The following is a 17,187-nucleotide window of genomic DNA, read 5'->3' on the forward strand; positions in this document are numbered from 1 at the left end:
TGGACTAAACATTAACAAATATCAGAAATTCTACACTGGGATTGCATGGTGCAATTTTAACTGATGTTTCTGCTGACAGCAGCAAAATTAAACGTACATCAGAGAACTCGACTTTAGGTACGTATTCAACTCCTAGATAGCTACAGTTCTACTTTCTGCTGTTTTTTTCATTCTGAAAATACTTTGTCTACACATCCGCAATTCATACCCTTTTATCTTGACAGAATTTCTGGTGATTCAGTGTTCAGTTAATTAAGACTTGGCAGGTGAAAGAAATGGCACTTGGCCACCAAGCCCACACTGAGTTTGTGGATGTATGGGGCCGGTTTCCAGTTGTTTCACCACTTCTTGGCTAAAAATGTGAACTTGGAGGTCAAAACACCAACTGTGGATAGACTGAAAGGGATGCGATGGGGTCTTCCATCTGTGAGTGAGCAGTAGAAAAACCAAGATCGTGCACCGTTTTAACTAAGGTTTGACTTTTTTTCGTACAGTTTAGAAAATGTTGTATTGCTGAGATTAATACTCTGGGGAAGAGAAATCATAATAGCTCTTCTGAAAGGAAGCTTTTTTCATAAATTCAACTAGGAAATTTTGACATGTGGCTTTGTAGCTTGCCTAAGTTCAAAACTGTTGTCCCTTGTGGAAGGTGACGCTGCAGGTGATTTATCATGGCATTAGTGAAGCTGGGCTGCTTTTTCAAATTACCGTATGTCTGAAGAAAAACAATTTGGTCTTTGTCACATGATGTACATAATAATGGTGGTGTGACTATAACCAAAAAAAAAATAAATAAATAGATTGGAAGCATCAAGAGGCATCAGAGTTTAAAAAGGAAATCACTTTTTTAGTTTTCTGTTCTTGAAGGATGTGGGTCAGACTAATATTTATGGAAACATCTTTTCAACGTATTCTTCATCCTCCTGTTAAATGGTTTTTTAGATGCAGGTGGCAGGTGTATTTTAAAATGCAGTCTGTGAAGATGTATTGTCACTAGATGATGGCATCTATGAAGCAGAAACTGCATAGCTGCTAGGAACTGTTGGGGTTTTATGTTGTTGTTTTCTTTTGTTTCTTAATGGCTTACAACCAAGGGTTGGTTGGGAGCTGGCTTTGGTACAGAAGCAGAGTAATTTGTTCAGGCACACCTGCTCACCAAGGCTGTTCTGTTGTGTCAAACTGTAAGATTGATATCATTTTACCTGAAGCCGTGAATTCTTTAATTATTCACGTTTGCCACTTGTAGCTACATGAACAGCATGCTTCTATTTATAGATTCCACCTTCTTGAGACTAAAGAGCGATGCTGGGATGGATGAAACACTAAAGGAAGAAAATTCCTTCATTTCGTTCATATTAGTGCTTTTGCTACGCTGTCATTGTCAGTGGCAGGAAAAAAATAGAATATATATCTTTTAGCAAAGGACTATCTAAAGCTGTATTATGTCAAAGAAGGAGGGAAACAGCTCATCAGTAAAACTTTCCTGGTGTCTTAAAATCAACGTGATGCACAGCTGATGCCTCCTGTTTCTTGATAGAAGCTGTAGGTACCTTTCATAGCAAAAGGGGACTTCAGAGAATAGAGTAATACTTTTGTTAGTCTTATAGGATTTTGTACACCCTTACCCTGGAATAAAATCAAAGTAGAAACAGTCAAACTGTCAAATATACCAGCATTTCTAGGCACAGAAAGACAAGTTAAACTCCTTTTATTAGAGGTTTGCATCTAAATGAGGTGAATATATTTATATATATATATCTTTTTTTTCTTTTTCTTTCTCTTTTTGCAAAGATGTCTGTGGAAAATCTTCTCCTCTTTCTTGGTTTCATTAAAATTGTGAGCATAACAACTGCTTCAGGATCAGACTATTATTTCGAAAGCCAGTGTGCAGTAGATTTTTTTTCTTCCACAGTTATGGGAAAAGTTGCTGACAGCAAGGTGCCTGATGGGGTATCTGTTCATATCTTCGTTAAGCTTAATGTGTTGTTTGTATGTCTGTACAGGTATAAATGATCTTCCTTGTGAGCTTTAGTTCTCTACTTGTTAACTGAGGAGACTTTAAACGAGCCTCACAAAAAAACATTAACCATCAGTGGCAAGGGGACTTTCCAGGAAAAATGAAAGCACCAGAACTATTGGTACCATTTTTCACTGTGGAAATGGTAGGCTTCACACGCACAGGTTTGTTGAGTTGGAGCTGAGTGGGGTAAGCTCTAGGAGGTACAGTGTTGTTAAGACTCCTTGATTAAAATGTACGTTAGCAGCACATCTCCACATGATCATAGACACACTTGCTGTGGGTGTTTAGATCCAGTGCTGTTAGTAGATACACATAACTACTTAAATACAGAGTGTAGTCTGAGTGCCAGAAAAACCTTTCTGCTAAAGTAAGGGCTGAGGAACAAGGTGTCTTTAAGGGAATTCCCAGCTCTCTCACAGTTCAGGATCCCTTGGATCCCTTTAGGTCCCTTTGGTTTACTTCCCGATATTGAAAGAATTTAATCTCTTGCCTTTAAATCTGCATCAGTCTTCTTATTCTGTCTATGCAACCTTCGTTCGTAATGTATTAAGACCTAGATTCTAGTAGAAGTCAACAGAAAGAACAGAACTAATCGTGGAGAACTAGAGCAAGGTTTGCACATAAAGCTAAGACTTTGTTCATGTTGCAAGCTCGGAATAAATTTTGGGACTGGATTGCTGGCATTGAAGGACTAAACGTGTTTAGGAAGGACAGGTATCCCAACTGAGCTCCCATTGTATGTGAAGAATGTAGCTTCTATTTTGAAAATGGTGATAAATGGGCTAAGTACACATCGGGGGTGTGTCAGGTGAAACCTCTGTCGCTGCAAAAATCTGAGAAGTCTAGACAAGTGTCTGTAGGGCATGGGGTAGTCTTATTATTTGGCCTCAGAGCAAGGCGAGGAGCTAGATGATCTCTTGCTGTTTATTCCACCCTTACACTTAAGGAAAAAAAAAAAAGCATTTTATTTTTTTCTCACCAGCATCACGTCATCTGTTTTGTATTTTTTCCAGCAGTGATGCACATGCCAGCAGTATTGCCTGCAAGAAACTTCTTCAGTTCATATTTCAGCTCGGGGCAGAGCTGTTTCAAAGCTCCCAGCCGTCTCATTCAAGCTGTCGAAGTACACGAGTTAACAGTTGTAGGGCAAGTGGGTTCAGTCAAAACAGACAGTGGGGTTTACAGGGGCTGGCCACAAAGATTAAAAGTTAAAAAAATAAATAAATAGCTAACATCATGGCAAAATTGTAAAATAGTTGTGGTGTTTTTTTGGTAGTATGTATTGCATGGTTCTTTGGGCAGATGTAGATACCTGTATTAATTTTTACCTAAAATTTTTCAGTTATTGGTCTAGGAAACAACAGGTCAAATTAGAGACTTTGATCCTATTCCCGTGGCAACAAGTAATCCTTATTAAGTTTACTTGAATATTTCTCTAACTTCAAAAGCAGAAATGCAAAATTACTTCCTATTAGTACCTTGAAATTCTCCTGAAATCCAACAAGAGAAAAACTTTGCTAATACAAAGCTCTTCTGCTTGTGACCCTTCAGACGTTGATCCATTCTATAAGCATTGATCTGGTCAGAGTTTCTGACCGTAGGGTTTTTCACTTTACACGTCACATCTGGGAAGCAGCTGAAGTGAGTGGGGTCTCCCAGCTGGAAGCCTACACAGCGTGAACCTTGCTAATGCCTACTGAGCGTCGGTAGTTGCATATTGCTGCTGTGAAGCACAGGTTTAGGCTAAAGAAGGTAAGGTTCACTAGTATTTGAGGCTGCTGAATGTCTGCTAAGCCAATTTCAGAGACATTTTAACAAACCATACAACATAGAAAAGAGGGAAAAAATCTTTCAAAAACTGAATGTTGTTGGATGTTGTGTTGGTGGCAAACAACCCTCATTTCCATGTGTTTCTAACAAGCTCTTCCTCTAAGTTCACCACTGATGTTTTGTAAATGTCCTTTTCTGTATTTTCTATATATGGTTATCAGCAAGCAATGAAATTATGTTCTTTCTTCTAATAATTTGCTTTATTTTGCCTTATTCTTTCATGATTTTTTTTTTTTTTTTTTTTTTTTTGCATAATGGCCTACATCTGACTATTTCCACTATTTCCATTACACATTTTCAATTCCTGTTGCTTCTGTCACTGGCCAGTATCCTAATCTGGTGTTTTGGCTGGCTCACGTGTCTGTTCCCTTTTGTTAGCTGACAGAAACATCTGCCCCTTGCCCTGGCACGCTTCATATAACTCTTTAAAACACCATCTCCTGCTGGAGCTTTTCAGTGAACCACGCTAGCCCGAGCTGTGTAAGTCTCTAACCTCTTTCATTCTTCTCTCTCGGTAGGGCATAGGATGTAGCATTTGGTGGTTGACTCACAGAGTAAACCTTTATTCTTCATACAGCCATGCAGCACCCTGTTTCTTCCCTGCTCATCTTTACCAGTGCAGGACAACACGATGTTTCCATGTGGGAAGGCATTCTTTATGAAACCTTTTTCCTAAACTGCTGGGCCAGAGCGATTTTTAGAGTCCCAAGTAAGAAAAGGATTCATGTTTGCCCTTTATGCAGCCTAATGTCTCTGGGAATGACTCAGTGCTTACTGTTGATCGTCTCTGTTGCTCGCTCCTTTGATAAGTGTTTGCATGAACTGGTCCAGACAACTCCATAACTGCAGGTACTGTTCTAGTTCTACTTTAGTAACTCTCCTCTCAGCTTCTTTGTGTACACGGGCTGCAAGCATACCAGCTGTTGGTCTCAGCAGAAGTGTCTCTTTCTCACCTTGATATGTTATTTGTTCTTGGACTATTTTGTTAGTAATACCTTCCACTCCATAACTCTTTTATCTTGAGACATACTTGATTTCTCAGTTCTCAGATGTCTCCTTTATGGATGAAGATAAGAGACTAACAAGTTCATTTTCTGCTCTTTGGACATTGCATGTGATCTCATAATACAGGAACAAAATTTCTTCCTTTCCTGGTGTTTCTAAACCCTGATACAGATGTTTGATGTGCCTTCTCCAAGACAGAGCCTGAACCATTTCACTTTTAATATTCTAATCACTGACTGTAGGCACTCAGGCTCAAGAATAGTTTGGCAGCCCTTCCCAACAGCAAGAAAATTGTCACATGTGCACTGCAAACAGCAGAATCAGCAAGAGGTGGTAAACAATACTGACTGTAGAGAACTGCCTCTAGAGATTTTTTATTTTTATTTTTTATTCCAAGATACAAAAATTGTAGAGAAATGTGCTCCCAGACAAGGTAGGCTGTCAATGCACATTGAAATTATTGATCCTACATTGAACTTATCGATCCTAATTATAGCTGTGCAGTAATTATAACCCGTCTGAAGTCACAGCACTATAGTTTGTGCCTTTGCTTCTGCATCCAACCATTTATCTGTCTGAGTGCAACTTCTGTAAACCTGCTGTGCTGCATTAAAAACGTGATGGTCTCATGATTGACAGCACTTGTCCCTGTGACAGCTCTTGGAAGATGTATACCTTGCATCCATGTACGAAGAAAATGGTAGCTTTCTACTTTATTAGTTGATGAAGTTTTAATGAGTGGTATTTATTTTACCTTTGTATTTTTTTTCCTGAGATGCATTGAAAGGGATGCTGATGTAAGAGCTAATGTCTATGCACAAAACAGTAAAATAGTGCAACTATCCTGTGATGTATGAAATAAATTATATAAAAAAAAATAATTTTCCATTGGCCTTATCATTTATTAGTAACCTTTTAGCACTAATAGATACAGAGCTGTTGGATGGAAATGTTACTTCTCTTACTCGATTAGTCCTTCTAATTATCTAGGCTTAGTGCATCTTTTTGCATGTTGCGAGAAAATCAAAGGTTTATGGCCTTTCCACCCCTATTTCTTCAGAGAGCAGGAATGGTGAGATCAAACCGCCTGACCTATTCAGCTTCCCTGCCTTTATTAGGCAGAGGTCTGCTTCCCTATTTATGTGGCTGTGTGGGGAAAGCAGAAGGTGCCAGGCAGGGTAACCATGAAGTATTTGTGATGGAGAGGTCAAACCAAGCCCATAATTCTGGGTTGCATCCAAAACGCAGAAGTTTATTTTGGCCAGGCTTCTTAACTTGTGCCTTGTTACCCAAGGAAAGGCCTCTGGAATTGATTAACTCTGCACAAAGGCTTGGTCTGTGTACGTTTTCATTAAGGAGGAGCCCTTCGTGTTATGTTTTTCCCCATTCATTGCTTTCCCTTGGTGTGAACAATATTTTTACATCCAGTTTTACTGTAAAAATAAGTTTTTTGTGCTTTTCTTACAGGTGCATCGCCTTTAAACTGAGGTTTTCTAATGTTTATTTCAAGGACAGTCTACTACTCTGCTGTATTTATTTAAAAAAAAAAAAAAAAACTAAAACAGAACTTAAAAAGCAGATCTATCAGGTGAGCCAGTGTTTTCAGATGAGACTGTTGACAAACGAAGGCAGCATCTCAGTACAGAGTGATGTTTTAGCATGAGCAGAGAAAAATGAGTGATATCTTAGAGCAACAAGAACGCTTATTTCAGAAAATGGACAAAGTATTTCAACAGGCTTAATAGTGGGATGGGGCCATGACAAAACCACTGATATCCATTACATGGATACATTACATTAATGTCAATTACATGGATATTAGTGTTAGATTACTCTGTTTACTACCCCCACACACACTCCTGCCTTCTTCAGTTCATATATTTCACGTATTTTAAAAAATTGGGAAGAAAAGGTTTTTAATGCCACACGGCAAAGATGTTAGCTAGTGCCATGGAATTATTCCCTGTAAGGCTTAATTGCTGCTTGACTGTGAAATCCTCCAGCTCGGTTGATCTAGAACTCCTAAGACCAGTGTTATATAGTGAAACTGGCCCCGTTTTTAGGTACTTGGGTGCCAACTTTGACTTTTTGAAATGCAGGTGCTCTACACTGTGTGAAAGCCAGGCTGCTTTAAGACTCGATTTGAAATAACTATTTTTTTTTAATATTTTATTATGTTTAAACCTGTGCTTAACTTTTTTTTTTTTCAGTGCATGCTTCAGTATTAATGGCGCAATATTATGTTAACACATTTTGATTACAGATTTTCCAGCAAAGTAACTTGCATGAATAAAAAGGGAAGGCACATGATTTCTGACCACAAAACACACCAGTGCTGGGACTTCAGAGAGCACAGAGATGTTGTGTGTACATCCCACAAGCAGGCCCTCCCCATCCTTTCTAGGTTTTTCTGTGTACTTCATGCTGCCACCCTGAGATTTATTCAGAGCCTTCTCTCAGAAGGATGTTCTTCTAAATTGTTTGTGCATGACAAGTAGTCTGGCATCCTCATGAAGTATTCTGTTCATTTGTTCATTGTCCTGCTCAAGGATCTCGGCACTGACTTCATGTATTTACACTTCTGATGTCCCAATGATATGTGTTTAATAATGTGTAAGCTTTAACGTTGACTCACTTGTAACACAAAATACTACTTGCGAGCAGAAAGAGTACAAGTAGGATTAATATTGTGTGGGTACAAAGTCGTGGTGTGATTTAATTTTTTTTTTTTAAAGGGCATTTAATAGAGACTGAATCATTTTTCAGTTATTTGAAAGGGCATGGGAAGAAATCAAGACTGAAGTAGTGCAGTAGACCCTAATTTATTAGTCAAGGGGAAGGGAAAAGATCTTATCTAGTGAGGCTGCAAAAGATTACACTGCATCTTGTTCACTGACGGGAAGTGATCTTTCTTAAACACAAATTCCAAGCAAAGGTTGAAGACAGGCTAGAAGGCTACTCAAGTCTGAAGCTCCTTCACCCACCGTGACTAATTACATGTTCTGCAAATGATTTACCCACTTTAATGTCTTCTTAAGTTCCTGGATCGTGAAGCTAATCACTTTTAAAAAAGGAAAAGTGAATAAATGCTTTTGCTACCAACAGTCTTTTCTCCCTTGTGGGTGATAAATGTTGATCTTCCCAAATGTATGCATGCATGTACCTATATGTGCGCACACACATTTTGTTATCTGTTTTTGGATAACACCATCTGATTTTTATATTTTGCATTACTTGGAAGCCTATTAATCAATTAGCAGCCTTTGAATTGCTGCTAAGTTTCTGATGGCCTCACAAGCTGTTTAAAATTCCCTCTTGTTCTATGGAGGTTCATTTCCAGGCATGGCCACTGCCTTCCAGAAATGCTGCTTGGACGAAGGGAGAAGCCGCACAGCTGGGAAGCACAGAACAACAGCCTCCTGAGTTTTTTGACTCGCACTCTGAAATGGGAGAGATGGTTATCTTTTTCAAGGAAATCCATTACTGAATTTTGCATTTATCAGCATGGAGTCCTGCTGGAACTACAGGGCTTGTTTCTAGGAAAAATATTTTGATAGTCTGTCTCAAGGTTTAACTCTCTCAATCTCAATTCCCGCCTTCATCTTCTTCTTTTCTTCCTACTGCATAGAAAATTCCTATTCTATTTCCCAATTCTCTGTTTTCAGTTTCAGATATTTGTAGGCTACTATGCCCTCTCCCAACTGAAAGCTCCTCATGCTATTCATCAGTGTTGGTCTTTTTTTTTTCTGCCTAAATTCTGCTTTCAACTCAGTACAAAAGTAGTGAGAAAGGGCTCTAAGTCGCTCTAGAATAAAGTAGAAGAGCAAAAACCATGTATGTATTACAGTCTTGAACTAAAATTGTCATGTTTTTGTGAATAGCCTTCAGAAATGTAGAAAAATGTGACTAATTAATGTTTTGGTGTGTATTCTGGACTTCAGAAATAATAACCAGTGAAAAGGGATCTGCCGTCTTTCCTGAATTTCGAAGTTGTGTGAAATTTGCCAGTTGGCCTGGATTTTCCTTGGGAATGATACTAAATATGGGAGTTATAGTATTTTCAAAATGAAAAATGTAGTATGTTTTCAGGACAGAATGAAAAGTTGTTACTTACTGTGGAAGCACGCACATTATCCATTTATTTCTGCAAGTATTATCTTAGTAGCTCGGGAACCTGATATGGTTAAGGAAAATTGTGATTTAATCTTACACATAAGCATGTTGTCTTCAGTGGAATTAAAACACTGAAGGCTGTATCCTGCCTGAATATGGACAGCCTTGTGAATGTTTGAATGGGAAATTAATTGATGGCATCACGCATTCGGTTTTAAACAAAGCAAATAACCTCATGCAACTAGAATATTCTGCCCCAGGCTTCGATTTCATTCTCTTTTGCTCACCCTGCTAATGACTGAAGTTTCTGGTGTGACTTCTTCATTGATGGCAATGCATCAAATCAGGTCATGGCAATGTATCAGGTCTGTTCGAGTTGTACAGATAAAGTTTGACTGCATTGTCTCTATTTTTTCCAAAGAAATTCATGGCCCAATCATCTAAATCATGAGTCATGCAATAAGTTATCCAAGATGCTTGGGGCAGACGTGAGAAGTGCAAATATGCTTGTTCTTTGTCTGCACTACACTGGGTTCATCATAAAATGCAAGTTGGGATAATTTTTCTCCTTGCCAAACTGCAGGCAGGAGATGTAAAAGTAACCAGTCGTTTTGCAGTGATAAAAAAGGAAATGGTTTTTATGTTACACCTTGTTAGAAGACAGATACATGAAGGATGCTCACTGTTGCAAAAATGATGTTTATAGTAGTTTGTTTTTTTTTCTTTTATGTATGTTTTTCATTATGCTTTGGTCATTTTTCTTTGACCATAGCTTATTTTAGGATGCTTCACCTTTAACAGGTGTCTACCTTCCTCCTAATTTGAGTAATATTTTGTCACATTTGGCACTTTGTTTCTTTGACCAGAGTATTCCCCTGTAAGTTGTGGTTGGGTTTTTGGACTCCTCAGCTTTAAGAGAAATCCATTTTGTGCACCAGCATGCCATCAAACACCAAGTGACATTGAGATTCCCTGTTTTCCACAAAACGGCAGCGTATAGCTTTGTCAAAACAGCAGGCCATGCAAGGTTTGACAGCACCGAATGCCTTCAGCAAAATCATTTGGCTTGTAGCAGGTACATAACTGATAAATAGGATGATGAGGTGATCCAAAAATCCCAATTTGCATACACTGCATGAAATATACTTTTGATGTACTGCATACGTTTATATTTGTGTCAACAATCTGATTTGCAAAGGCATTTTTTGAAGATGCTTTAGAGTGATGAGGCTTTGCTTATATTCCTGTCATTGCATTGATTGAAGTTCTGTTGTATTTCTCTTCAATAAAAGTTCGTTGTGTTTTCACGCATACCTGGGGATGAAGCTAATGCTTAAAACGCCTTTGCTAGTTTTTTTACAGAAGTTGCTAAGTGCTTTTTGAATGGCCAAGGATTTTTGAAAGCTACTTTTTAAGGGAGAAAGACAGAGGTGTATAGATGGATATGTGTGTATTTATTTAGAAATGTCATAGCTAATCGGCTTTACTGACTTCTCACACTTGCATTTGTTGTTTTTTTTCTTTAAATCCTTGACAGAGATTGACATTGAGCGTTGTGTTCGTGAGTCAATCAACCTGTTTCGCTGGACCCCAAAGAGTGCTACGTACAGGCAATATGCACAGCCTCCTCGACAAGCGGGTGACAGCAACGGCACGAGAAGTTCGATGTCCTGCTTTTCAGCAGATTATCAGGAAGCACCTAGAAGTGACCTGGTAAGTGCCCTGGCACATAGAGGGGGAAGACAAGTGACACACAGGCACGCACTGTTGTCCATTCTTGCATTGTTTTAATGCAAAGCTTTATTTATTGTGTACATTTGTTTCTCTGCTGTAACTCAGAGAACTCTAAATCCTCAAGGCCTCAGCAAACTCTAAATCCTATCATCAAAGTAGTCATGAGTGATAATAATTGTACGTAGCTTATGTTGATATTTTAAATTATTAAAGTTTAAAATAGTGCGGTATGTCCCTGCCTAAGTAGGTGAGAAGAGGCAGAAAGATAAATGGATCGTTTTAGTTATGTAGCTGCAATGTTGGTTGTTGAAAATACCCGCTGATGAGTTTATTGGTCATCTTGTTTGAAAATCTGAAACAATGTTCTTAGTCTCTTTCTTGCATCTATAGGATTCACGTGAGAATTGCAGTGGGTGGGCAGATTTCAAACTGCTGTAGAGGAGAATTGCTACTGCCACTCAGTTAGGGTACTCCAACTGCGTGCAAGTTGGAGGAGTCACATTAATGCCAATATTGTGTGCATGTGTTTTGAGGGAGATTTTTTTTGGTGAATTTTTGTTTGGTTTTCGTTCTTTTTTTAATCAATGTCACAATTTTACTTAGAGCCGTGCTGTAGCTGGCTTTTTGCCTTGCTTGCAGTGCGAAGTGGTTACTTTCTGCCAAGTCCAAGTTAGTTGCTCTAGGACCTTCTTAGTTATGTACAAATTTTCCAGCTCTTTTGATAGTCCGTGCCACCCCATCACAGCTTAATGAGGTGGGGCAGGGGGAAGAGGCTTTTCTTTTTTTGTTGTTGTTGTTTTGTTCTGCTTAGTGCAGTAAGAAAATACCCACCAAACCTCAGTCCCTGGTAGTTCTGTTGTCACTACCAAGCACAGGAGTTTGACACATTCATCACACAAACTTGCTTTTTAACTACTGCACGGTGTTAGAGCCCATGCCATGGTATTAATTCTGAGGAAGAATCGAGTGCATTGAATGATGTTTAACTGCTCTGAAGTGTAATTCTTTATTCCCTGCATATTTTTTTCCTGAGAAGGAAGTAGAAAGGTTTTTTTGGTCATGTGGGATTTTTTGTTGTTTTTTGTCAAACTTCACTGCTTTGAACTTAAGTTTCTTTGATGTACATGCCAATAAAATTATTTCTTTTTGTGCTGGATCTCTGCCTCTCTCTGCTCCTGCTCTTCCAGCTCTGTGGTGTTCTTCGTTACTACAACAGACCACTATCCAGGTCATACCTGCAGAACTACAAACAGGCTTTGTCTCGGGAGAGAAACAATAAAAGAACGGTTTTCCAGTGAGAACTGGAATTTTTAGGGAAAACTTCTCAGAAAGAGCAGTCAGGCATTGGAGCAGGTTGCCCAGGGAAGCAGTGGAGTCACCGTCCCTGGAGGTGTTTAAGGACAGGGTGGATGTGGTGCTTAGGGACATGGTTTAGTGAGGGATATTTGTGGCAGGGGGACAGTTGGACCAGATGATCTTGGAAGCCTTTTCCAACCTTACTGGTTCTGTGATTGATTGAAATAACTGGGTAACAGGAAAGTGATGCGGGCAGCTCTAGCTGGTTTTTTCCATCTTGGCATGCCAGGTTAAAGGGTACGGCTCAAGCAGTTTTGAGAGGCAGTACGTAAGTTATACCTGCATTTGCCTTAGCAAAGAAAAGCTGATAAATAAGAATATATCCGCATAGCTACTCAGTTCAGGAAAAATATCCCTTTGCCTTCCTATTAAAATCTGATGATTGTTTTTTGTCAGCTATACCATCTGAAGGGTGCTGGTGTTTTGAAGTGATTCTGTTCCATCCTCTCAGCAGTATAAATCTAGTTAGTCTTTATATAAATAAAATTAAACAGTATGTCTTTCTTCCATGTTCTCCTACAATCAAAATTCATTCATTACTACATTACAATAGTAGGGGAAGAATATACGTGTAGGTATGTCCTATCTGTTTGGCCGTCTGCATTAGATTTTAGTCTTTTGATCTGTTTTTCTCAACTACTAAGAAACTAAGCTCTGAATTGTCACTTCAGTGTATCTGAATACTTAAATAGTCCTTAAACCTGAGTATGATATTCAGTCATCATCTTTTTTTTATATATATATATATAATTTTTTTAATATTACCGTATTTTCTGTAAGCCTTGGGCACAAATCCAAGACTCCAAGAGCTAGACCTGCAAAAGCAGAACAAAAGGAAACTAAGGAGTTTATAGGATTTAAGAAATAATAGGTAGGAGTACAAAGGCAACTGGGAAGAAAACTGAAATGACACAAGAAGACTTGTGGTTGTCATACAGGAATGTCACACAGCAAATACGACTGCTGTGCTGGTCTACAGAGAGGCTTTCTGAAGGAGCCAAGGACTGCAAATTCATAGAATAATTCTGATAGGAGGTCATCTGGTACAAATTCTTTCAGAAAACAGACAAAACCCTGAATTCAGATGAGCTTGCCAAGGGCTTTGTCCTGTCAGATCATGAAAACTTCCAAGGAAAGTAATTATGCAGTCTCTTTTTGCAGCCTACTCCAATGCTTGACAGTGAAAATGTTTTCATGTATGTGCTGGCTTTTCTTAATGTATGACAAGAGTAAACAGCCAAGTTTCCTCAGTCCTGAAGCTCATGCTTTTCTGTGTCCAGGCAAGAGTAAAGAGGCTTGGAAGCAGCAAGGAGGGATAAGGGAAAGAGCAACAATGATGTGCTGAATTAGTAAATAGAACAAAGATTTGTAATTGTAGCAGAGGAGAAAAAAATCTATTGTTTTGGGTCAAGCAAAGTTTCTTCCATTTCCTGAGAAATGTGTTGGGTCTTTTTTTTCGGTGGTAGTTTTATTTTCATACCAGAAAGTATGTTTGTTTATAATGCCAGTAACTAGGCTCATCCATCCCATGGTTTCCGAGAAATTAAGCTAATGTTTTTTTCTATTTTATGGAGAAAAAAAATAAATACCACAACTTCTATTGCCTTCTCTTTATTTTCTATTTCTTTCTGCTTAACAGTAAAACACTTTTGATTCACTGCCACATAACTGATGGTTTAACTTCTTTTGAAGCTCGAGGGTGTTGGATCTACTGTAGTTGTGTGGGTTTTTTTAGCTCTTGTTATGGTGGAGGACCCTGTGATTTATACAGAAAATCGTGAATACACTCAGTTGTGGTTTTTTTTCTGTAGGAAAGCGAAAAGTCATCTCATGGAGACTGGCAAGGAAGCAGATTTGTATGTGAAGTTCTAGTGTACAAATGTGTTTGCTCTCGTGTGCTGTACTTGTGTGTCAGATTTTGAGATACGTATGCTATGGTTGTTGGGGGCCGCAGTCCAGGCTTCTGAAATCCCATGCAGGGTGAGCCACTAATGAGGCCCCTGTCACTTGTAACCACTTCTGCACCTTCAGCTATTTGGCTTTGCAAGATGACACTTCATCAGAGAATCACAGAATGGTTTGGGTTGGAAGGGACCTTACAGATGATCCAGTTCCAACCCCCTGCCATGGGCATGGACATCTCCCCCTGCTCATGGATTTGAGCAACATTGCGAAGAAAATTTTGAAATTGTTGTTGAAATACTGTTTATGCACAAAGGTGTTTGGGTTTTTTTTGGTTTTTTTTTTTTGTTTGTTTGTTTTTGTCTTTGTTTTTTAGCCTTAATCCCAGAATTATCTGTTTCTTCAGTCGTGTTCTGTGCTAGTGTTTGCTGCCATTGGAAAACTTTTTTCCACTTGAAAGCAGTGGGAACTGAGTTCAGTCTGCAGTACATGCTGCAGCTTTTCTAATACTACGTTGTGTCCTTGCTGGTCAGTCTAGCTCTTGAAAACATACTTTTTTGTTTCCCTACCTATTTACCTGGTTCCTGTGGGATAAGCACTATATGCTACACTTGTATCTCTGGTTTTATCTTTGTGGATCACATCTGTATTTAGGGTTGGGAAGAGTAGGAAACAATTCCTTTGAAAACAGAGTCGTGGGTTTGCTTCTCAAGGTAATTTATGACTTCTTAAAACATGAAGTGTTCAGTGTATTTAATTCTAAACACCGTCTGTCTCCTACTCCCGTATTTGTATGTTCTTTCTAAGCTGTTTCAGTTTGTCCCTTAAGTGCTTTTTATTGGCTACTCAAATATTTGTGTATATCTGCATGTTACAGTGCTTTGGTTAATAATAACAGAAGTATTTGCCCCTGGGTGAGCACTTTTCATCCTAAATCAGCAGCCAGTAGAACAAACTGTTTTGACTTTTTATTATTAGCATTGCTTAGTTTTCATTTTAGTGACATCTATTTGCAACTTCGTAAATAGGCTCGGGTACTCTCCTCCCTCCCAGCCTTGTGTGTTGCTTAATCTTTTACTCTTTCAGCCAGTAAGCATATTTCTGCTGAGATAACATCTCAAGGAGGAAATAGTTCCAGAGAGAACGAATGTGCATCATAAGTGAATTAGCATGTGTATTTTAAAAGAGAGAGAAAGTCCAAAATAAGAATTAAAAAACTCTTTGCATTCACCACTGAATTTTAATAGTAGGTTACTCAAATTTGTTTCTGACTTTTTCTTGATCACTACACTGATTTTTTTTCTTACTTATCCTGGTGCATGAAATTTACCTTCGTGCCCTAGAAGCACACAGAGCAGTGTTCTTAAAAGTCCAGGAGTCAGACACTGATACTATTTATCACATAATGATTTTCTGTGATTCCTCCATCTCCCTTCTTACAGACATGGCAGATGTGCAGCCCTCTCCAGCTACCTGTGTGCATATAGAGGAGCAAGTGGTGCAGTTCCTTTATCTCTGCATACGCCTGCTCGGTGTGACAGATGGACTCCAGACATCCCCAGGCTGGTACAACTAGGCCTTAGTTTTCTTCTTCTACCACCCATCCTCTATTCAAGGGTGGGAGTTCCTGGTAAAATGTTGGGGAATTGAGGCATTGAGATGGAGAAAAGCCACCACAAAATTATTGATTCTTGGGCTGATTGCCCTCAGTTCAGATTTTCCTTTTTTGATGAAGCAGGAGAAAAACCTTCATGGAAAGGTGGCTTAATATCTTGATGAAACACTACAAACAGGAAAGCTGCTTTCTTACCAAAAGCAGTTTGAGAAGAGTTTCCTGAGGGTAATTTTTCTATGCATGTAATCAAGGACAGCTTGCATGACAGACTTCTTACAGATGGGGATTCAAGCCTATTTGCTATTGACTAAATTTGCCAAATCTCAGTTGCTTATAATTTCCTCCCATATGCACCTAAGATATAATTTTCCGTATAAAATGTATTGGCTAGGTTTATGTAAAGTCCTTGAAGAATTGGTGTGTACAGTCCCTCCATTCCCCTAAGAGGAGCACAGTGAGTAGTGCACACCATCTCTTAGCTTCTTTGTGCGGGCTAGGAAATGTTCAAGTGCCAGGTCTGTGCTGTTCATAACAGCCATTAGATATGTTCTGCCTGAAGACTCTTCTGCCATTTCCAGGTTGATTTTGTGTTCTGTTTCGAGAAGAAACTTTTTTTCCTTTTTTTTGTAGATCAAGACAACAGCATGTTGTTCTTCACATTTATTTCAGGTTGTACAAAATGTTAACCAATCAAGATACAAGTTAGCTTCTAATGATATAAATTGTATATATACATATAAATTTAAGTGTGCCTTTGATGCTTCTGTTTTTCTGCCTGTGTCTACCTCTGACTGTATCTACTAGCTTGAGTGAGAAACTGGGTTTATTTTCCAACATGCTTTTGCTAAAATACACTTTTATGTCACACTACTTCAAGAATTATTTAATTAGGAGCGCCATCATTAACTCATCACATTCTGGCAACTATTTTTTGGTATTGTTAGAAGCATCAACACCTTCTCCATGTATTTAGTAGCTTTTCAAAAAAAATTCAGAATGCATAAGGAGTCTTCTGCTTCCAGTGCTTTGGTTTTGCAGATTAGCTTAACTGAAGGAAGCCTTGTAGCACTTTTTTTTTTCTCTGTTTGGTTTTAGAAACATGAATGTATTTTATTATGCTTTAGGGCTTTTTCCAATAGCAGATAAGGCATTACACCAATTAGCAAAGTAAATAAATAAGATATATATTGACTTAAGAAATAAGTGATGGTAAATGTTAATTTTTGAGTCTCTAATGAATGTTTTAGTTGTTTATTCAAGTTATAAATAGCAATCATTTTAATTGAATGTAAGCTGATTGTAGCAAATGTGCTGTGTTTGTAGCTGAGGCAGAATCAGTGTGTTTATGATAATCTAAATATTATTTAGATGACTTTAATAGCTTCTTAGATGCTTATTTAGATCACATTCAATTATTGCAAACAGTCTGTATTTTGTACAGACTTTGGGTTTTGAGTCCATTGGGATGTGTTTGTCTGCTGCGAATATAAATGGGGCGGTAAGGGCAGGCAGAGCACGCTCTGCATCCTTAGCCTCAGGTTCTGGGTTCACTGGTTGCCCATCCCCTTCTTCCTCACAATCCTTCATCATTACACACACTTTGAAGTTGAAA

The 17,187-nt window shown here is 38.6% G+C and overlaps 1 protein-coding gene across 5 annotated transcripts in view; it reads left to right on the forward strand.

Moving 5' to 3' along the window:
* TBCK (TBC1 domain containing kinase) overlaps positions 1 to 17,187 on the forward strand; it is a 105,106-nt gene that overhangs the window by 62,524 nt on the left and 25,395 nt on the right. For all 5 annotated transcript variants that reach the window (XM_084285701.1, XM_084285704.1, XM_084285703.1 and 2 more), the window contains one exon: positions 10,506 to 10,681. In XM_084285701.1, coding sequence (XP_084141827.1) covers positions 10,506 to 10,681 — 176 coding nt within the window. The remainder of the gene's footprint in view (positions 1 to 10,505; positions 10,682 to 17,187) is intronic.

This window comes from Netta rufina (genome assembly GCF_964035555.1).
Source record: "Netta rufina genome assembly, chromosome: 4".
Lineage (NCBI taxonomy): Eukaryota > Metazoa > Chordata > Aves > Anseriformes > Anatidae > Netta > Netta rufina.